This window comes from Balaenoptera ricei, chromosome 9 (genome assembly GCF_028023285.1).
Source record: "Balaenoptera ricei isolate mBalRic1 chromosome 9, mBalRic1.hap2, whole genome shotgun sequence".
In the NCBI taxonomy this organism is placed as follows: domain Eukaryota; kingdom Metazoa; phylum Chordata; class Mammalia; order Artiodactyla; family Balaenopteridae; genus Balaenoptera; species Balaenoptera ricei.
Window position 1 is genome coordinate 13,342,013 of NC_082647.1, and position 23,613 is coordinate 13,365,625.

Here is a 23,613-nt window from a genome sequence, read left to right on the forward strand (position 1 = left end):
AGAAGCAGCCTCATCCCCAAATCCCAGGACCAATCCTCATCACAGTTTGAGACCGCTGCTTTAAGACCGTGCCCCATCTTGTTCAAGGCATAGTACCCCTGACCTTAAAACTGGGCTTCTCTCCTAGTTGCTGTTCTCTATTTCTTATTCTAACTCCCTAAATGTTCCAGATTTCTCGGGAACCAGTGCCTACCTTCTCCTGGCCAAGCCTCTTCCCTATTGGATCATGTAGTCCTGAAACCCCAAAGCAGCACTTACTGTATTCATAGTTGCTGACCCACTGCCCTGATGACAAGTGTCTGCTGCCCAGATATCCGTGTCTCATCCAGCCCAGATCCCCTGCTGCTGAGCTGTCCCCTGCCCGCTGGGACACTCAGCTCCTGGTCCTGTTTCCCTCCCTCCCTGCTGTAGCTCACCTGCACAGTCAGCTTCTGTTGTCTGAGCCGCTGGAAAGATGAATCACCTGCAATACTGAGCTTCCTTTTCAGCACCCAGAGCTGGGACAGTTCCCCTAGAGGGCCCAGAGAAAGCAGATCCTAGGCCATCCCCCACTTTTCCCTGGACTGTAAAAAAAAAACAAAAAACAAAACAGGCCAAGCCTCTGTGATATGGTAGTTTTGCCTTATGTTTTGCCTTAATTTCCCCTGCAATGAGTTCTTGCCAATTTAAATGTGGAGGTCGGGACCCATGATGTGTGCATGTCGGCCGCATTAGCCTGCACTCCGGGTAGTCGGTAAACATTAAGCAACAAGCAGTTGGATCCCTTGCCTAGTTGGCACCTGGAAATACATCATCCAATTTGGAAAGCAGGATACCTTTTAATATCCCCTCCAGCACCTAACACGGGGCTTCTCAAGGAACAGGCACTCCATGAATATTGAATGAGTAAATGAACAAATGGATGAGGGATGCCAGTGGGGTTGCACCCAGGTCTCCTTTGTGGTGTCCAGATCAGTGTGCTCGGCCAGAAGAAAACACCTTCCAATCTGCAGAAGCTAAGAGAATGTCTCTAGGCCAGACTCCCAACTAATTCCCAGCACAAAATTGGACCTGCCCATTCGGATGAATTGTGGCTTGAAGACTGCAATTACACCAGCACAGCGGTTCTCAGCTTTGTTTCAGTACCTGGCTATCTTTAACAGAAAAGGTTGTGCCCTACTCCAGCCCGCCCCTGACTCCAGGCCTCCTCCCTTCCCTACTCCTAAGGCCGCCTCAAAAATAAACTCTCCCTCTTGTCCACTCCATTTCCGCCACTGGTTCCTAGCCAGGCCACCATCTAAGTAGGTGGGATCAACAGCTACACATGTGACAATTTTAAAGTATCTCCACATGACCTTTAACACCTCACTGTCACGCCTTTGGGTGAAGTCTCCTGAAAAATAACAATGCTATCAGGACAGGTAACCCAAGAAGACATTAACACCTTAAAAAAAGTTCATCCAATTAGTAAACGTGCTGTCTAGCAGAAGCCTGAGGGAATGGGACAGAAGAGAGGTAGGTTTTGACAGGCAGGGAAAAAGCTGTGAAGAAAAGGAGTCCTGGCGTGAGTTACAGCTGCCAGAGCAGGTGTAGGTGTGATACCACCTTAAGGGCTGTGTGTTCTCTGCCTGGCCTGTTGCAAAAATACCATAGGAGCTCTGGGAGGACAAGCATAGGGCAGCCTCTGGGCTGCAGGCTTTGGGTATCCTGAAACATTTACAATGTTCCCTGCAAGGGCTGGGTGGGGGCAGAGGGACGTGGGATGAGAGTTGCAAAAAGCAAAGGCTTTAGAACACCAAGCGACATATGGGGATGGTCTGTCAGCTGAGTTCCTGAGCTACCGGCGCTTCCACAACTCTGGGGACGGCTTCTCGCTAGGGATGAGCCCCACAGATGCCAGTCCTGCAAGCAAGAGGCAGCTCGCAACAGACTGCACACAGTGAGCACCTCACACGGGCTGGGCCCAGAGGCAGATGCAGGGGAAGGAAAATGGCCAACACTGCAGGGGACCGAAGCTTCTCTTGTCTAGGATGTTTACCTCATTAGGCTGTTTTACGTAACATCAGCCAAAAACAAAGAAAAAATAGCTGGAGGGTGTCTGCTGGAGTTCAGACCTGGATCCTGAGTCTCAGATTCTTCTGAGGCCAAGATGGGACCTCTAGGCACCCCCTCCCTCCCTGGCATGGTTACCCCATCTGCAAGAGGTAGTTATCGTTGTTATAATTACTCTTATTATCATCCCAACCCCTTGGGTCTACCACATTCATTTTGTCATAACCAGGGACGGCTGGGGGACGAGGGACCAGAAACCTAGGCAACTCCCAGGCTGTGAGGCCAGAGGTCTGAGTAGGAGTAAAGTCCAGAGGGCAGATGAGCAGGCTGGTCCAGAAGGGCCAGGACAGTCCATCAGGAAAGGAGAAGGTAAGCGCCATCGGGCAAGAAGCCAACACAAGGCCAAGGCCAGAAGGCCAATGCCAGTGGGGAGGGGCAAGGAGCAGCTTTGGGCCCAAGAGGTGGGCGGTACCTGGGGGTGGCTGGAGGGAGTCTTAGCACCAGGGAGACTAGGGTTCAGGGGCAGGATGTGCTAATCCTGGAAAGAGGGGAGGGTGTGGAAGAGACTATGGAAGAGGCTAGAAGAGGGGGAACCAGGTAGGGCTTGGCCAAGGAGAGTAAGAGAAGAGATAGGCACCAAGATCCACAGCAGAGCAGCAGACAGGCTAGGCTTCCCACCATGCACAGCCTGGGTGGGGCTGGTCCCCCCAGACCGAGCTAAGCTACAGGCCTCCACGGTGGGCGGTCAGGAGTCTCGGGGTCAGGGGTCCAAGTGTGTCACTCAGGTGCGTGCATTAGACAAGACAGTTCTGAATTTTATTTCTTCTCCCTCTTAGCAGCACATCCACTGAAATGTCCTCGCTCCCCCACGAAGCCTGCATCTCTGCTCCCTCCCTCCCCCAGTGCCCTTTCCCTCCTCTTCTCCCTCCCTCTTTAACTACGTTTCATATTGCTTCTGATCCACTTTGCAAAGCTACTGTGTGAGGCTGTGTTTGTGTGTCACTGGGGGTGGGGAGCGAGCCCTCAGGAGGATGGCGGTGGCGGGGTGGGGGTGGGGGGGGAATGTCAGGGGGAGGAGATCATCTCTCCCTCCCTCCCTGGCCAGCTGGAAATGTGCTGTGTGACCATCCAATTTAATTAGCTGAACTTTCAGTCTTGACAGAAGGAATCTTTAAAAAAAAAAAAAAAAAAACCTCGAGCTTTCTTGGCTCTCAGCCTCCTGAAAGATAACGGAGAGGATGTGATTGCAGGAAAGTGGAATCCCAACTCCCTGATTCCCACTGCCAGGGGCAATCAACTGTGAGCTGAAACCTCCATCTTGAAAACGCCAAGTGGAAAGAGAGAATCTGAGCTCACAAGCACACGACTCCAGAGCCTCAGGGCTTGGACCCTGGGGGAGACTCGTCAGCAGCTGCCCAGAGTCCCTGACAAGCAGAATCGGAGACCAGGGGGTGAGAAAGGGCTGCCCTTCTCACACCTTCCACTGGGTACCTGCCCTGCAGCCCCCAGGCAGGCCCCCCGCTGTGCCCCCTGCCACCCGTTCCCCCAGCCCCGGTCGCTGGAGCAGCCCCCCAAGCCCAGCTCCACTCCATGCCAGCTCCTCCTTGCAGAAGCACCCACATCTCAGCGACATCATCTCCCCAGAGCCTGCTTTCTCAGCACCCTGGCTGCCCAGTCCCTAGCACAGGCCACCCAGGCCCCCCTCCCCCACCCCCTGCCCTGCCACTGGCAGCATCCAGGCCCCCAGCTGTGCTGAAAGCGCATTCCAAAGGGACACCAGTGACAGTGAAAGCAAAGGCACAATCACTAGGGATGGCCTCAGGGGCTCCTGAAGGTTGCACAAGGACACAGAATTCTCCAAACAAGCACAGCAACCCAAGCCTGAACTTCAGAGCACGAAAAGCCGGTGGGGATGTGTTCTAGTGGCACCGTTTAAGATGTCACCATACTGCCAGCCTGCTTCCCCTGACCACCGCCAATCTGATTCTGTCATATTCCAAACATTAAACCAGACCACCCACCCCGAGAGTGGCATTAGCCAGGCTCATCTCCTGTAGCCACTCCCCCATCCTCGCTGGCCCAGTGACACTCAACCACCCTGCTCCAGCCCCGGAGGTGGCAGGAGGATCCAGATCAGGAGTGCAGCTCGCCCTCGGAGCCCACAGAGCCCGGACCAATGCCACTTGGGGTCACTGCGATCTCATGGGAGGCAGCAGACAGGGAGGAAGTCAAGGTGGGCTGCCCCAGGCCAACAGTCAGGTCTGGGTGGATTGAGGGCACGGTCCCAACTATTGAAGGAGTTCTGCCTTCTCTGGGGGAGCTCTTGCCAGGGTGGGAAGGAGAAACAGGTACACCCAACACTTCATCGGCAATCACCATCCAAGACGGATTCAGAACCTTGTCACCAAATCACCCAGACAACTCAGTGTTCAAACCTCCATAGCAGAGACCACCCTAAACACACACACACACGCACAAACACATTTGATTCTCCGACTTTTACTCCCCAGAGTCATGGTTATTATCTCTTTACACTTGGATTTATAAACCTAGCGACTTACAGATCATTTTATTCTTTCACCTGCTATTCATGGGACCATAAGGTGAATGAGCTCTCAGCCAAATAGTTAAGCCTCCCACTGGTGGGATTAACTGTTCAAAAACCACAGCATAGGGGCTTCCCTGGTGGTGCAGTGGTTGAGAATCTGCCTGCCAATGCAGGGGACACGGGTTCGAGCCCTGGTCTGGGAAGATCCCACATGCCGCAGAGCAGCTGGGCCCGTGAGCCACAACTACTGAGCCTGCGCGTCTGGAGCCTGTGCTCGGCAGGGAGGGGCCGCGATAGTGAGAGGCCCGCGCACCGTGATGAAGAGTGGCCCCCGCCCGCCGCAACTAGAGAAAGCCCTCGCACAGAAACGAAGACCCAACACAGCCATAAATAAATAAATTAATTAATTTAAAAAAAAAAAACCCACAGCATAGTTTTAAACCAAACGGTGCTTTTCTTAGTTGAAAAAAAATTTTTCCACAACAGTGTTTGATGACCACATGCAAATTCTTGATGAAAATGTAGGTATAACCTAAGTTTAACCAAAGTCCAAATTATTTACCAGAAGTTATTTCAGGAGGAAAAAAAAAATCAAACTTTTTGCTTTGGCAAAAATTACTTACTGAGAAAAATTACACAATGTAAGGTATTATGGCGAAATTATAAAACGATAACCAACCTAGTATTAAAGGAATTTATTTGATCCCACTGACAGTATTAAACAATACAGGACTCTCAAATAAGTAAAGAAATCAGAGTCTGATTTTTTTTTTAATTTCCAAAGCTTGATCATAGGGGTTTGCTAATCTTTGACAGTTTCTACTTAATTTCAAAGGGGTCTTATGTGCCCATTTCCCACCTAATGTCATCGATATCTGACCTTTGAAAATTAAAACTAACATTTACTACACTTTCCCACTGTGCCAACATTGCCAATTACGTTCAGCAGCAGCTTCAGGTGTGACCCATGCTCGCCTGCTCTCTGGCTAAAAATAGTTGTCATCGATGTCGGGAATGGCAAACGTTCTCCGCCTGCTTCACAGCCCGTCAGGTCACTTTGTGAAACAGGCAGATGAATCCCTCACCAACGGGGAGCCTCGACTTCACCCAACACGGGGTGCCCAAAACTTCTGCATGTATCAGTCGCTGAGATGGCTTTTATCAGTTAAAAATAGATCTGTTAGCACCCCCATTCACCACAGCAGAGGCTGCACGCTCGATTTTGCAGAACCTAAGGGCACTCCAGTTTCAGAACAAGAACCCGGGAGACACTGGGCTCAGAGAAGGTCCATAAAGCTTAGCATTAGCCTCCTTTCTACCTTCGTTAACACCATGTGACATATTTTCAGTGATGCCCTTGAAACGCACCTGTGCAATTTACGCTAGAATAATTCTTCTTGCTGAAAAACTTTCACAAACTACCTTAACTGCTTGAAGGCATTATACTATATTGTAATTAGTGCATTTTGCCTCGTAATTATTTGCTTTGTGAATGTATCTCTCCACTCCTCCCCACCCACCCTCCTCCACCTCCAGACATGAGCTCTTTGAAGGAGCTCGCTGTGGCCTCGGTATCCATCATGTGCCTGGTACACAGAGTAACTGTGATTGAATTGAGTGAATCTGAATTGAAGCCGAAATACCGACAACTTCTTCCTTCTGAGATTCCATGATGCCCCTCCCCTCCACTGCATTGCTTAAGTTATATTTAAGTGGTTATTCTACCAGGCTTGTCATGTATCTTGAACATGCATTGTAGGTGTCTATTAAGTGACTATCCTAGACCAATGCAACTTGACAAATAAGCAGTCATTGTCAGGGATTTATATACTTGGCTCTTTACGTGTCTCCCTCCAAAAAGGAAATTAATAACCCTGATTACTAGTGTCCCTAAGGCAAATCTCACATTAAAATTAAGTAAGTATGTGGTATGCTTAGCTCAATGTCTAGCACCTGAGGACGCCCATTGGACATTAGCTCCCTGTTCCCAGGTTCTGGTTCGTGTCTTCAGCAGTGATAAAGCTTGTAGTGGGGGGGAACCATTTGGTTAATGCATTCCTATCTGCTCATACCTGCCCTACATCATTTTGGGCCACTGGCATTAGGTAACACTCATCCAGACACCTAGTCAGAATCTTTTTCCTGAAACCAACAAACGATTGCTCTGTCTGTTTAATTTTACTTGTCTCTCACCCCACCCCCACTTCAAGCTATGGTGATTTGATTAAAACCAAACCAAAATGTGGAACATACCTGGTGGGCCCCATGCATGCAAAAGACAATGAGGCAACAATAAAGAGAAAAAAGATGGTTCTGACCTTCTTCAAAGTTTACCGATTACAGGATCCTTGTTATCAAGAAACAATAAAAGAGCCTCCTTCACATATAAACATAAACTGAAAGTTAATCTTGTGACATTATGTGAAAAAAGCTGGAATCGGGAAGAAATGACAAATGCACCGTGGAGGCAGCATGGAGCTTACTAAGAGGGAGAATGTGTTCACATGAAGAGCAGTGCTGGTGATGAAGGAGAACTTTCCCGACACAGACAAGCAGGTGGATCTCCCTGGAGCAGAAAGGTAAAAATAACCAACCAACTCTGTCTGCTCATTAAGTCACCCTCTCCTCATAATTCAAGTCTCTGAGAATCCCTGACCAAGAATTTCCCTAACCAATGGAGGCAGATATTCTGACCTTCTCTGAGCAATCACATGCGAACATGGGTCCCAAAGCCTATCATTCTAGGGGAAACAGAAACTTGTAAGTTGAGGACCAGCCCCTCCCGCTTCATGACCCCTCCGACACGCAAATTCCTGGTGTCGTGCTGCCTGCAACCACCACCGGGTCTCAGCAGGTCTTACCCCGTACAGAGGACAACACGAGGGATTAGCAGGTTGCCACAGTAACACCCCAAGCAACTTGGAGACACGCTGGACTTGAATCCCAGGAGTTGGTTTGGTCAGAGAGGTGAAATCTTAAATGCCTACCAGGATGGCGAAGCAAGACCACTGATCACCGTTCTAACTGCTGGTCGTTTTTTGTTTGAATTGTAGAAGCAAACTCCTCAAAAGCTACCATGCCATCAAAACCAACCGAGGCAACTGTGACCCACAGACATCGACGCTTTAAGGACTGCCGCCAAGTTCTGAGACTGTCCACAGGTCTCACACGGAGGTGCATCTGTCCATCCGGACCGAGCTGCTGATGGACATGCAGTCTCCGCGCCCTCCAAAGGTCACAGCCAGAGAAAGAAACGCAGGTGTACTTACGCAGGACGTGCCACTCATCCTGGCGGATGGTCTTCGTGATGTTGAAGGTGAGGTTCCTGGGGATGGTGGCTGAGGAGTAGTGGTATTTGATGTACGTGCATCGCTCAATTTCTCCTGGCAGAGAGAGACAGGAGACCAAATGTTAATGAGGCAGCAACCAGGTCTGGGGCAGTCTCCAGGATCCACTTTTCTGTCCAAGGGACTTGTTTCATATTGGGCCTGGCGACACCTACATTTTACATGTACGAGGTAATAACCTTGACTCCAAATGAGCAAGAGAGTAGGACGGAATCAAACGCCATGGATTTAGACAGAAAAATACACCTCTGGCGTCATTCAGAGGTGGGAAGAGTCAACGTTTAGGCTGATAGCAGCTTGTTAAGAAAGTCGTAGCCATGTGTGTTTAACCTTAAGAAAATCAACTTTTATATCAAGGGAGGAAGTCTGGCATCTAAAGACGTTTGGAGTTTGCACCCACAGACCAGGGAAGAGCAGGCCTCGGCCTTAATCACGTAGTACGTGCTGTCTCGTGAAATGCTGAGCTAGAGGGGGCCTCTTGCCTTTACTCTACCCCCTGCCCCCCCCCCCCAGCCTCACCTCTGAACACAAAGCGCTCAAATCCATCTGTATCTCCTTGAGCCAGTCTCCTCTCAGATTTCTTGGACAAAATTGAAGCCCCCTGACATACTCAACACCTGGTCCAATAGGACTTTTACTGAGAAGTTGTTATCAATCAATGCATGCTTTGCTAGTCAGATTGTCAAAATAGCCCCACATTTTAGAGCAGAGGCCCTCCAAGTGTGGCCCTGGGAACACAGCATCAGCATCCTCTGGGAACTTGCTAGAAATGTCATTTCCCAGGCCTGACCCCAGACCTGCTAAATCAAGAACCTGGAGGTAGAGCCTGCAATCTGAATTTTAATAGGCCCTCCAGGTGATTTCTGTTGCACACTTTAGTTTGAGAACCGACACCTTCGAGAATCTAACAGAATTGCCAAAGCATGAATTTATAAATCCGCCATGTCTGCAAATTCCAAAAGGAAGGCATGATTAGGAGTCCTTGGCCTCCTGCAGACACTTCCATCGACACTTGCTCATCTGGGGGATGCTAAAACTCAGTGTCAGCGCGTTGTGAACAATCAGGAAAGGTGTCATTTTTAAAGGTTAGGGGTTTTAAAATTTGGTTTTGCACCTGAATGGATTTTGATGGTAATCCATTTTGCACCCCACTGATTTTCAATCTATAAGTGGTGGTACCTGTTTCAATTGTCTGATCCCTGGCTCACTGTCAGCGGGGAACCTGGCAATTGGTGGAGTGCAGTAATTTAGACAGCGCCTTATTGTAAATCATATCTGGACAACCGCCCACTGCCCATTATTGGCAGACACTCCTCCAGGGGGACAGACACTGTCCAAAGGGGCAAAGTTTGAGGAAAGCGTTACGCACTATTTTTCTTTTAATTTCTCAACTCCTCCGCCTTTTTCCCCTTAGCCTACAAACATCCTGAGTCTCTCACATGCCATACCATCTCCCAGACCACATCCCCCCACACCTCTGTCTTCCTTCTTCCCTAAGTTGCTAATACTTCTAGAAAACGCAGTCTGCCAGACAGTCTCGCTTCTTCAACCCACATTCATACCTCATTTCCGTAACAATTTCCATTAATAGCATCACCTCCCAGCCAGTCCACATCACAAGTCCCACAGGCGTCCCCAAGGCTTTCCCAGCTCTAGTGGTGCCACTCCCCCCTTGACATCCAACTGGTCACCAAATTTTGTCAGTTCTGTCTCAGAAATGTCCCTGGAATCCAGCCTGCCCTCTCTGTCCCCACTCCCTCCATCATAGTTGCACAAAAACAATGACTGATCCCAACAAACAGCCACATTTACTGAGGACTTAACTAGGTAGGAGAGACTTGCCAAGTGCCTTGTAGACCAGTGGTTTCCAACTCTACTCACGCCCTGGCGCAGGTGGAAGAGATGTGTGCAAGGCAGCCGGGAAGAGCACATGGGCTGCTGCGTCCGGTCCAGCCTTGGGGAGGGTTGAAGGAGCCTCACCTTCAGCCACCGGTAACCTATTCGCGGCTTCTGTACTTGTCCCACCAGCGGGACGCTCTGTTATGAACACCGCCCTACTAATCCTTTCTCTAACCCAGTTAAGCAGAAGTTCTGATGCTCATCACCCCTATTTTACGAATAAGAAAATGGAGGCTCAAGAAGATGAAGTGACTTGCCCAAGGGAGTAGCAGTGCCAGGAACGGAACTCAGGATCGTCTGATGGGAGTCTCCCCAGCCAGGCCGCCCCCCACACCGCTGCTCGGACTGCGCTCCAGAAAATGCAGTCTCTTTCACACACGGGATAAACCCAACACTCCCGGCGGAAAGTCCCAGCCCCCATTGGGCCCCAGCCACTACACACCCTAGGCTCCAGCCAGGCGCCCCCCTCGCCTCCACCCTGCCCTGATAATGCCCTATCCCGCTCACGGCTCTGTCCCTCCTCTCCTCCCTGCCTTTCTTTCACCTGGTACACCTCCAGCTCCTCGGCAAAGCCTTCCTGCATCTAGGACGGCACACAGCAGTAGGCATTCAACGTCCCCTCCTTCTCCCTCCCTATGCTCTTTGTCCTGCTGCAGCCAGCACACCAATGGGCTGTGATTTATCTATTTACACACCTCACTCCCCCACTGGATGATGAGTTTCTCAAGGGCAGGGACTTGTCTTACTCATTCATCTTTATCTCCCTGGCCACCAGCACAGGGCGGGCACCAAGAACACGTGCTTTGAAGAAAGCAATGAATAATATAAGGCGCCCTTTATAAGACCACAGTGGGCAAGGAATCCAACTGCTTCTATTATATGCAAGGGATTAAAATAATTGAGGCAAATTAGAATGTCATGAATAAAAGGAGGTGATTGTTGCAGAACTCTGGGATCCTACAGCAAACACCTGTTCCCTGTCTGGACAACATAAGGAGAGGCTTGTCGATCACATATGAACATGGAATAGCCTCTCACTGCACTTTGTAAATGTAATCCGAGGGACAACTAGGTCAATGGTTTTGGGGTGGAATAAAGAGGAAAAGAAAGAAGAGAGGGAGACGTAGGGGAGAAAGGGTTTTTACATGAATATCATCAGCAACTACCTGGGACATATACAGTTGAGCAGGTTGTGCACTGCATAAGGGCACCTCCCGAGGGTGCCTAGGTGCTGAAGTCCAGCTGCTGCTCTGCTTGCCAAGACATGCACCCTGGTGGGGTATGCGGGGGATGTCCCTGTCAGAGAGGCTGCCTTTGTCTAATTTGCACAGCGATGTCATGCAAACTAGCAGCCACCCTACATTCCATGATTTCAAGATCAAACAAAATCCTCCCTGGACCCAGCTTGGGAGACACAAGACAGGATCCCACTGGTAAGAGCTAGATTGGTGCCTATCACTCACGTCTGAGAAAAGTACCTGATTTCCTGGCTAAGACCAGCTTCTCTCAGCCTCAAAACATACTCAACAAGTGGCCACAGGTTCCAGGCTCCCTGAGCCTCCCTCACCCCCAGCCCACCCAGCCAGTGAGGGAAGAGGCCACCTGACACTCGACAAGAGCAAGGAGCTGACGGACAGGCACCGTGGGCAGCGGGCCGGGAAGCCCGGCTGGAGAACTTCCCAGCAGCCCCACTGGAGGCCCTCACTATTTGTTTTGCCTCAAGGATGCAAGCATACTGCCTATGACAGCAATTAAACGTGAAAGACTCAAATATTGCCTAAGAAGAAAGGCAAAATATTTACCCATGTGTCTGCAGGTCCTGTCAGTGTGCTGGGCTTTTGTCAGTTCAGGCGCCATCTGGGCACCAAATTCGTGTGCCCAGAATGTGGGCTTCCCAATACAAACAGATTCGCCTGCAAAGAACGGGTTAGAGGGGCGACCCGGAAGGCAACGGAGAAGCCCATGACCTTCCCCACCTCCTGCATTCCAGCCCAGAGACATGAGCTTCCCGCTCTGGAAGCCTCAGCTGGGGGACCAGAAAACTGGTCAGCGAGGCAGCAGGGGTGGCCCCTCCTGTGGGCCCCTTGGGACTTTATACCTTCAGCCATGCTCTGCCCTCTGAGCTGAGGACCCTCCTATCTGCGTGTCAGGGTCCCAGGGAGATAGGATACCCAAGTACCGGGGAGAGTTTCCAAAAGGGACAATTCACAAAGCTGAGCACAGAGTGTAAAGAGACCAGCCAAGGGTGGTGCAGGGCCCTGGGGCTGGCAACACAAGGATGTGGTGTAACACCGAGACCCGGAAAGGCGGAGGGGGGAGCCTCACCGGAACCTGGAGAGGTGATGCAGGCTTCGGCAGGGGGTCACGGCCAACCTGTGTGAGGGGCAGGGAATAAGCACCCAACCTCTCACTCCTCCTACCCTCATTCCCTGCTGGTTTCCCCCCGTTTCCTGAACCCACCTGGCGCAGGGGGGCAGCCTCTGAGCACAGAGCAGGTGAAGGTGGGGACTGGACCCAAGGGGCAAACACAAGCATCCAGCTCACGCTCCCCTTCTTTCTCTTTCCTTTCACACCTCCCCGGCCCTCCCCCCCTTCTAAAACCTCACTCCAGCTTCCCTTAGTCCGCTGCTAGCACCTTCCTCCTCTCCTCCACCTCCACCTCTCGAGGTCCTCAGTGGCGAAGGGAGACCCAGGAACAAGGAACGGGGGGAGATGGTTCCTATCCTTTTTCTGCCTTTCAAATCCTTTAAGACCCAAGGCATGAGTGTAATAATTCATGCTAAATACTAATGTACTTCCCGCACATAGTAAGTGCTCAATAAATACCAGTTATTATGAATTACTGCCCTAAGACTACTTACTCTAAGGGGGCAAGACCACAGAAAACCACAAATAATATCAGCAACCAATGTCTATGTCACACTACACAAACACAGAGGCAGGGGGTGGGGAGAGGGAGAGAGAGAAATTTCACATGCAATATCCCTAGGAGGCTGGTAGCACAAGAGCCCTGATGTACACTGGGCATATGAGGCAACAGACTGGAGGGGGGCAGCAGAGACAGCGTACACAATGAACTCTGGATTCTGGTCATGCTCTACAATGGTACCAGCAGGCGATATTCCTTTCACGCGCATCTGTTATCAGCAAGACCTGGTTTCCTAAGTAGCTGTAGAAGGAGTCTATTACTCCACAGTTATGTATATTAAGTGGAAACCTTCTTAGGCAGGGTGATTTCAGAGGCAGTGCTAGGACCCATCCCCACACCATCTAAACTTATCTTCCCTAAACAGGTGCCACAGTACTTATATTCATGCATTAGAGAATCATTCCTTTGGGTCAGACATTGTTCTCTTAGGTACCTATTTTTAAAGCTCTTTTAAGTAAGTCCAAAGAGGGTAGTTCTGAGTCACTAGTGCCTAGGTGTGGATGAGATTCCGAAATCCCCTTCCTCCAGAGGGACCCTCAGCAGCAGAGGGACCCTAGAGAAAAGAGGCTGAGAAGGGTGTGAGGACCCCGGCAGCTCATGAGGGAGTGGGGAGGGTGTGCTGTAAAGGCAACCGTGCAACTTCACGAGCATATCTGGTGCTGATCAGCGTGGGCCTGAGAAAGAACCAGAACATGGGACCCCCTCCCCAGCTCTCACTTTAAAAGTGGAGTGATGCCGGCTGGGTATGCGATGGTCAAACGTATTTAGGAAAAACTGGGTTCAACAATGTTTAAAAGGTTTACTTACTGCAGGACTTTAAGAGTTCTTAATGTACACCGTAACTCCCCTAAAGGGGACAGGTATGGCGTGCAGACTTCCCCAGACTCCTTTGACCCCAAATCCTTTCTTATTCAAAGAGCAGTTTCTGTCGCTCAACTGTGAGCTCCTCAAACCCAGGAACCAGGTCTCTTGTTTGCATTTCTACCCCCAGGGCCAGGCAGGCAATACCTATCTGGATGAGTGGGGAATAGACACCAGGGTCTGTCCTTTGATCATACAAGGTAAAGGAAGTAGTTGGCCCCAAGTATGTGCTGGCCTCCTCTCCGCAGCCATATCGGGGAGCCGCCAGCAACGCAGCACCAGGCTCAGATGCCCATCCGGGAGCCGTGTTTGCACGACGCCCTGAAGTCAGTCTGGGACCTTTGTGGGCAGGACTAGAGCCATGGCTCTCGGTGCTCTTGGCCCACCTCGGACTCCGGCCGCAGCTGCAATGAGCGCTCCCGGGCATGCTGACGGCACCCACGTCAGGTCCCTGGCAAGTCTCCCGCCTCGCTGCAACCCACAGGTCACTTGGCCCTCAATGGGCAGCCCACAAGGGTGCAGGAGAGTCAATACTCACAAGAGAGACCCTCAACCCAGGGCGTGAGAGACAGAGAGCAAGCACCCCACCCACTGGAGGATGGCCACCAGGTGCCCTCTGCACAGTGACCCTGAGAGTGGCCCTGGGATCCAAAGTGACGCTCACAGCAGGAACCAGCTCAGCACCACGCCATCCATTGGCTTCTCCATCTTCCCGGCAACTCCCCCAAAGTCCCTGTCTCGGGCTCTGCTTTGGGGGACCAAACGCTGAAGAACAACCACCTAGGGGGGAGTAGTGCAAATGGTTTATATGTTTGAAAAGTGTGAACGGTACGAAGTAAAAAAGTTGGTGCAACTTGATCCCGAGGTTACTGTGAAGGGTCCCATCAGCACCCAGGGCTGAGGCAGGTTCCGCTCCTTCTCAGCTTCCCTTGTTCCTCATGTTCTTTTCTTCTTGATGTTCGAGCATCCTAAAGACACAGGGGTGGATGACTGGACCACTTCTGAGAGTCCCCGTGTTTCCTTCATTCCAGAGCTCCTTCTTTAAAAAAATTACATCGATTCAATGCCTTCCATACGCCGGACACTCATTTTATCCCACGTCATCCTCGCAACAGCCTTGTGAGGTAAGTATTACAGTAATATCCCCCTTTGACTGAAGGAAGAGAGAGTTTAGACAGATGAAGGCCTTCTCTGAAGCCACTCAGCCAGCAGGGAGAACAGCCAGTGTCTGGGTGTCAGCGCAGCGGTTTCAGACACCACAGCTGTAATGATTCACTGCCTGGTTGGAGATTCACTGGGAACAAGGATTATTTTGCAGCCACAGTGCTTTGTATGTGGAGGAACGTGATACATCCACTGATGAAGAAGAAAGGGAGGAAGGCACATCACCCATGTGTTGTCTGCTGCTCGTCCTTCCTCGGTGACAACGGTGAGAGTGGCCAGGACACTGGGATCGGTCCCGTGGACCGGCCCTGGCCTCAGCCTGCTACAGAGTGAGCCCTTACGGTCTCACTTTGACGTCTGTCTCGCCCACCGGGCTGGCGGTTCTTAACTACTGTTCTAGCCCGAGGCCTAATAAATGGAAAGACTAAGTCAAAGGTAGAAAGAACACACTGGAAAAAATTGAAAGCCAACCTTTTAAAAAAAAAAAAAAAGAAACCGGTTGAGGCTTTAAATCTTGGACTTCATCCCCTCCTTAAAGGGCATTTTCTCAAAAAAAAAAAAAAGTTAAAATTACACCTTAGAAGGGAGAGGAAGTAGAGAGAGTCTCCTTTGGCAAATGAGGGAAGCCATTATCAGATTAGCATTATCAATGCTGGATTCTTTAGCCAGCCACAAGAGTGGGACGGAGGTTAGAGGGTTAAAGGTTTGAGATCAGAAGCAAAACCATGTCCCTGATGAAAGGGGAGGGAAGCAAACCAGGGATGTCCCAGGGGTTCAAGGAGGGCAGACGGGACTGGGGTTCCCACACCCATCACGACCAGGTCCCCAAGCCCGGCAGGAAGGGGAGGAGGGTGGCGAGGGCAGCTATGTTTACAAGTGCTCCCGGACCTCAGACAGGTCTTCGCAGAAGCTTATTGCGAGAAACCTCCCCAGCCCGCCCCCCATCTCCTCTTCAGCGTGTCCTGCTCCTTCCAGATGTTCTGAGCCGAAGGATTTTGCAAGGCTTATCGCTGCTGCCGACCTGGCGAGAAGGAATGTTTTATTTTCTTCATACTGAGGAAAAGTGTTACCTACGTTTCATTTTTAATGCTTCCAAACGCATTCCATTTGGTGTGCATTGTTTTTTGTGTTTGTGGTATCGGCGTGGCCTTTTAATGTTGTTTTGTATGCAACGCACAGACAGACGCCTAAATATTTAATTCCTTTCCATTCAATGTTTCATAAACGCTTGTTAGGAGCCGTGTTCAGGGGGCCCTCCTGACTCGCACACAGGGGTTGCATTCTTAAAAACCCTGCTCCCAAATGCCAGCCCTCCACCCACCCCACCCCATTTCTGACCCCTCACCCTCTCCTCCAACACTTCTGCTGGCTACTATTATAACACAGTTATTTGTATATAAATCATCTCTTTCTCTCTGTGGTAAATGCTCTGGGATAGGGGAGCTTGTGGTTTTCACCTCTGTACTCCTGACGGCCAAGACGGTGCTTTGAGTATGGTACAAATGACGCTTGACCAACATGGGTTTGAACTGCACGGGTCCACTTATTCACAGATTTTTTCAATCGTAAAGACTACAGTACTATATGATCCACGGTTGGTTGAATCGATGATACAGCGGAACCGCGTATAGGATACCCTGACTATAAGTTATACTCGGATTTTCGACTGCACAGAGGGGCCACGCCTAACCCCTTCATTGTTCAAGGGTCAACAGTAACTCCTTTTAACAATCGTTTATGTTCAATGAATGCTTTCTATGTGTTAAGTACTGTACGAAGGACTTTACTACACATTATCTCATTTAATCCTAAAAGTTAGGCTCTGTTACTATCCCCATTTCACAGATGAGGACATAGAGACTTAGAGAGGTCTCCTGCCCAAGAACGCAGAGCTATTACTCGGCACAGGTGGGATGTAAACCCACCTACCCCACTCCCTAGCACCGCACTATACCCACTTGTGAAGAGAAACTGGGAAAAATCAAGCTCTTCAGAAAAAGAGAGTCCCTCCAAGGTTTTCTATAGGAAACAAAGCAAAACTTTTCCATGTGCAGGGACTTCCAGCTTCTACAGACTTTGCTGCTCTTATCAGAGCAGGACAGAATGTTTGCTTCCAGAGCTCCCCTAATGAGCTGGCCAGAAGACAGCTCCTAGTCGTGGTGGAAGAGGGCTGAGAACGTGTCTACCAGCCCCACACTTGGCCACAGCCCTGTCCCCGCTCCCAGGACACGCCACTCATCAGCAGGGGCCTTGGGCAAGTTACTCAGCCTCTCAGAACCTCATTTCTTCAGCTGCAAAATGCAGATAATGATAGCACCCACCTCTTAAGATTGACGAGGAATAAACGAGACAACTTATGTAAAACCTGCTCCAGAGTAAGCATTCAAGAAATGCTCATTTATCAGTTCTATCTCTGGGACACACACCCGCTCCCATATAACAGCCCATAAATATGTAAAGACAGCTCTCACACCCCTCCCACCCAAGGCTCCTCTTCTTCCAGCTGACAACGTCCAGGTTCTGCACCCACAGTCTCAGAACCCAGCACCATATACTGGTCATCCCCAAGGTTCAGCCACATGTCAAAATCTCTCCCAGTGCAACACCGACCACGGTCGTTCCCTGAGGATGCAAAACCTATGCCTCCCCTGGTCTGGAGCCGTAACTCCATCAGCGCAGCCTGGTGCCCTGGGAGCTCTGCGGGCAGCGACGTCACAGGGCTGGTCACACGCAGGGAACGACGCACAGGTGCTTTCCTCCAGGGAAGCTATGTAGCCACCATGGGCTTGGGCAGCTACCTTTCCTCATTTGGGGCTGTTTTTTGCAGTTTGATTTGTTACCTCCTGTGGGATCTCCTATTTGTTCCAGGCCCCTGAAGAAACGTTTGGATGGTGATGCTGTCCTTCCATGAATTAGCCATCGGTCCACACACTCCATCCGCGGGCCACCCCCACCCTCATCCAAGTCATCATTAAAATCCCCCGACACGGCAGTGTTGAGGGCAAAACTCTGCACACACACACACACACACACACACACACACACACACACACACACACACACACACATTTCCTTGCGATCAGAAATCAAACCATTAAGAGAGAGCTTTTCGGGTGGGACCGTCCAGCCTGCTGTGAATTCCCATTCTCGATCCACCTCCCCAGGCCCACGTCCGCATCTTGTGTACCTGGATGTCATGTGTACCTGTCTGCACCGTTCACCCCATCTACCGGTCTAGGAACTGCATCCACAGAGGGGATGAGGTCAGCTCAGCACCACAGCTTCCTTGCTGAGCACCCCGCCACCCGCCTCTGTTTCCTAAGCCCTTTCCCTCCAGCCCAGCTGCCTGTCTGCGTCCACGGAATCCCCAGAGTCTACTTTATTGAAAATCTGGACATGGCACACCTACTCCCAGGCTCACAGCACCCTGGACACCACAGCTTTCCTCTGACCATCCGGTCTCCCTTCACAAACGGGGTGACCTCACTGGAGAAACGACCTCCCATGCTCCCTGCCATCCTTCTGCATCATCTGGCGGCCAACACAGCAATCAAGGAATAGAAATGAGGCATCTCTGCTGGGTGACCACCACGCAAGTCCACGTCCCCCCGTCGCCCCTCGGAGCACGGTCCCCACGCCTCTGGCTCCGGCTCCACCCTCACCCCTGCCCCAGGCTCTTCTCATCACCTTATCAGGTGACTCCTTGACTCACCACTGTAGCATCTGACATTTCACAGTCTTCGGTGCTAAAGGTCGCCTCATCTTTTGTGGGATCTACAACCTTTTTATGCTCACTTCCTTGTTCCCGGATTTTGAACGTCTTTTCCCCTTTCTGAGTCTTAAAAATGTCTTGTTTAAAACATGCGAAAAGTGTCATTACACAGTAACTTCCTCACAAAAGGAAAATAAAGAACAAGGTGTCATCGTGCTGGCCTCACACCACCCATCTTCCCTGCAAGGTTCTGGCCGCCTTTTTCCCCAACTTGCTCATGTGTTTTCCAGCCTGAAACAGGCTGCTTGGGAAAGAATGAGAAGGTGAGGTATGGCTTTAAATTACCATCTGGGTGTAGTAAATAATCTGCTCCCTTATTCCCATCACATCCCTAATGACCTTCCGGAAAGTTCAGGGCCCTGAGCTGCCACTGCCCTCCCCAAGGCCGCCTCCCACCCCGGAGCACCGACACCCCGTGCGCAAGTCTGGGGCTCCTCCGGGCACAGTTTCAGCTGGTGGAAGCATCATCCATCTCCAGGCCCTGACAGACAAACGAGGAGAGAAGGAGACCAAATCTGGTTTTTCACTGGAAAACAATGAGCTCATACTTTCTCTCCAGAGACCCAGGAAGTAGAGACAGACCCGGAGATGGGGAGACAGTGATGTAGGCAGGCAGGAGTGATGAGGGATGGGCAGGAAAGAGGGAGGAGGCCAGGCTGGCACTTTTTTAATGTCACTTTTGATAGGAATCCCCAGCTCTCAGGCTGGAGGGAAACATCCATATTCTTTAAATTAAGGATCCAGCATGAGGCAGTTGTCCTAAAGGGGAGGAACAGTGAGAAGATAAACCGAGCTGGAAATTCTTCATTCCTGCTCCTTCAGAGAAAAGTAAGATGATGGTTCCTGAGCTGCCAGCATTGCAGATGCCAGGGCAAGGATGGCTCCGAGGTGGGGTCCAGATCAGATCGTGGACACTGTTAGCTTTTTTGATGGAGGCTCTGCCACCCTCAGGTGTGCATCTCTATAAGACCAGGGCCAGGCATTCCCTATGGATGCACCAGATAAAAATCAGAGAATTCAGACAGCTGCCCAGGTATTTCCAAATAGCTGAATGTTTGTTTTCAGCTAGGGGGGAAAAAAAAAATCCAGCTTACTGAGTTTTCTACTTTTCATTTGAAAAAGGAGTTTTATAATGCTGATTTTCCTTTTTACCAGTTAATTTAAGGAGAGGGACAGAGAGAATGTGCGTGTGCGTGTGTGTGTGTGTGTGTGTGTGTGTGTGTGTGTGGAAGGTTGGGGCGTACTATATGAGAAACCAAACCCAGATGACTGTTCATTATTTTACTCTTAAACTTGTTGTGTGCCTTAGCTAAAAACTAAATGGAAACTAAAGATCACAGAATTAAAGTAGAAAACCCAAACAGATTAATTATGGTTTTCTTTATACCTCTACTCACAAAATTAATTATTTTCTTGTTTAAGTTAATTGACTTGGCTAGATTAAAGATGTTAATTAAAGTGTTAACTTAGCCTGACTCATTAGTTGAAATGAAATTCAAAACCAGAGTTGAAAATATGAATAGTGAATTATTCCACCTTCCCCGCTGTGTCCAGCAGCACTATTGCAGTCAAGAGCCTGGGCACCGGAGCCAGCTTGCCTGGGGTCAAATCCCAGCTTTGAAACTCTCAGGGTGAGTGATCTTGGCCAAATAAATAAAGCCCCCTGTGCCTCCATGCCTTCACTTTAAAGGGACGTGATACAAATATCTACCCCCTTAGGGGTGCAGTGAGAACTCAGTGAATTAGTTTAGATAAAGCACTCAGCACCTGCACCTGGTAAGCTCTCCATAATTATTCCTGATACTATGTCATCACCATACAGGATGCAGATTTATGATGTGTGTCAGATGCCAAATAAGTTCTTATGCGTGTGTCAGATGCATGCAGCAATCATGTATCTGACACGTTTGAGCAAAAGAAATGGATGTCCCACAAGACAGGTTCCTAGCACCCCCGTCTTTGCCTGCCTCACGCTTCCTCAGCTGTGGCTCTGGCATCACCCCCCAACTCCCAGGTCAGGGCATTTCCCCCTAGGCTCCAACCCTGGCTACACCCTACCACACTGCTCCTGCCTCAAGGACTGAGACCACCCCCCCCAAATCCAGCCCCCTGGTGTAACACTGGTTACACCAGTGAGCTTCCAGAATACATCTCCCTGCCTACCTGTAAGACCCTCACAGACACAACAGCACAAGCATGGCTGCAACTACACAGCACCGAGTACGTTGACCACCCAAACCCAGGAGAGTGGCGATTTAGAAAAACCTGTGACCTGTGAAGATGACCCTTCCTAGTTGGAAGGGTGTCCCCAAGCCCTCACCTGATGAATCACTCACTGGTCCACACCAAGATGGAATTTCTCTTTTTTTTTTTTTTTTTTTTAACTTTCTGGAAATGCTGCCCCCCCCACGTTCCACCTCCCAATCAAAACAGCAAAACCTAACAGAGTCGGATAACATCAAGGTTTGGTAAAGACGGGGGACCGGGGTGGGGGAAGCATTCAGACACTATTGTTGACAGTGTAAGTTGTCAAAAACACTTGACAAAAATCAAGTAAACTGGAAACATACACACCTTATGGCTCCAAACCACACTCTTAGACAAAATCCTACACATGTGCACGAGGAGGAGAGAAGAGCAGGATGCTCTATAAAGCATTGCTTGCCAAAAACAGTGACGACCTAAAGGTCCATCAATCAGGAGAAAGAAAACAGAAGGTGGTTGTATTTACATGACAGGATATTATACAATACTTTAAATAAATGAACTGTACATATGAATAGAGACAGAGAGACCCCAAAATATAACGCAGAGTGAAAACAGAACTGTAGATTTATACCTACAGTATCTTTGCACTTTTCAGTATTTTAGATTTTTTCCTCCCACAAAACATAGTCTTGAGACCCAGTGAGAAAGAATAGTCACTTCTCGAGAAGAAATCCACTCAGTCACTTTGACAAAATCAAAGCCACATTATCCAAGTTTTAATGGTAGGAGAACCTCCGGGGGCTCTGGCTCACCTCCCACTGACCTTCTCCTGGTAGCTTCTAACCACCTGTGAGCCCCACCTCGCCTCCGCTGCGTGCACAGGAGATGGAGGCCCAGAGGGACAGATGACACAGAGACACAGGAAAGCACCAGGGAACAGAGGGCGTGGTGACTGCCACACGGTGCCAGGGGAGGGGCGGGGAGGGGAGGTCACAGCCGGCTGAGGACATCAGGGAAGGCTGATGGAGGGAGAAGGGAGAATCACGTTCTTCAGTTTGGGGGACATAGAGTATGGGGGAAAGGGTAGCCTGGGCCCAGCCCACGTCCGAGTCTGCAGCAAACTGAACAGCAAAGACTCCTCCTCGGCAAGAGCCTAGGGAGGGCCCGCAGGGGCTCGCGTTTGGGCTGGCGGCAGGGCACGGAGGGGAGAACTCAGGCAGGGGGCTGTCATGGTTGTCCAGACACCATGGCCCAAGTACAGCTGGAGGTGTGGACAGGGAGGACGCTGTGGAGCCTTCTAGTCTACCTCCCGGGCTCCTTGGCTTTGACCTGCTCCTTGAAAGGGCGCGCACAGCACCATCCTCCCTGCTCCCTGGACCAACACTTCCACTGCAGCTGAGTCAAACGGCTGCCCAACTTTCAGATCACGGGGGCAAAGAGGTGGCGAGTGGGTGCCCTCTGGGACCCCAGGCATGCAGACTGAGCGAGCGCAGAGGTGCAAATCATCCTAATGGAGTAACCCGCTCCTTGAAAGGCTGCCCAACTCTTCCCTAAGGGCAGTGACCATTACACTCCCAGGCCCACCTTAGGCTCTGCATCCAGGACTTCACGGAAATCAGCAGCCAACACACAGAGGCAGAGCAAGGTAAGAGGGACAGCTGTCTTAATCTAGCTTTGCAAGGACTCAGGGAGTCACTCCACTCACTGCAATAAAACAGAAGTGGTGCGGCCTCAGCCCGGCAAGGAGGCTTTCTGGAGGGGACCCAGGATGCAGAAAGCAGAGCCAAGAGCAGGAGCACCCCAAAGGCAGGGCTGGAGGTGGAGGAACACAGAGCAGACCCCACCAGTGGGGGCAGGGCGAAGGGGCGGGGCAGGAGTGGCATGGTTAAAGGAGGGCAGGGGCAGCTAGTATTGGAGACACCTCCATTCACTAATACTTCTCCTGCTTACAGAAGATGGAAGACATTAACATTCTTTTAAAGAAGTGTAAACATCGACTAGATGCCACCGCCTGAGAGTCAGTACTCCAAATGTACACTGTGGAGATGTTGTCGGAATCAAGAAAGACTCTAACTAAGGAGCCTGGGGTTCGAGGGCAGGTATGCAGCCAGAAAAGCAAGTGCAGTCTGAACTACTGAGATAGACACTGAAGTAAACACCTGAAAGACAAACACCACCACTCACAGAGCCCCCATTCTCTCCTATCTCTGGTCCAAGTTGCAGCAGCCCCCAGCTGGCTCCGAGGATGTCTGTCCGGGTGCTTCCTCCTGCCGGGCCCAGCAGCTCCCGTCTCTCCCTGCCCCCGTCGTGTGGTTCCCGCTCCACGCCCACCAGTCCTTCTCCAGCCTCTAGCGTCTCCCCTGATCTCAGCCCCTCCCCGCTCCCTCTCTCCACCACTACTCGATGCCTCCCTTCCCCGGCACGTCCCTCTGCCCCCCACCGCCCCTCCCCAGGCTTTGGGGGCCCCGACTCTAGTCCTGCTGCCTAGCTGGTGGGCAATGTGATGCGACAGAAGAAGTAGACCAGAATTCAGAAAATCTGAAGTCAACCCAAAACACATGGGAATCTACTGTACAGTATGTATCAGTCTGCTCAGGCTGTCACAATGAAACACCACTGACTGGGTGGATTAAACTACAGTCATTTATTTTCTCATAATATGGAGACTAGGAAGTCCAAGATCAAGGTGCCAGGGTTGGTTTCTGATGAGACTACTCTTCCAGGGCTTACAGGTGGCTGCCTTCTCACTGTGTCCTCACATGGCCTTTCCTCTGTGATACGAGGAGAAAGAGCAGGCTGGTGTCTCTTCCTCCAAGGACACTAGTCCTACCCGGTTAGGGCCCCATCCATATGA

The 23,613-nt window shown here is 50.6% G+C and overlaps 1 protein-coding gene across 1 annotated transcript in view; it reads right to left on the reverse strand.

Annotated features, from left to right (window-relative positions):
* TMEM178B (transmembrane protein 178B) overlaps positions 1–23,613 on the reverse strand; it is a 360,849-nt gene that overhangs the window by 240,448 nt on the left and 96,788 nt on the right. The window contains exon 2 of the mRNA XM_059932623.1: positions 7,849–7,962. Within this exon, the coding sequence (XP_059788606.1) occupies positions 7,849–7,962 (114 nt within the window). The remainder of the gene's footprint in view (positions 1–7,848; positions 7,963–23,613) is intronic.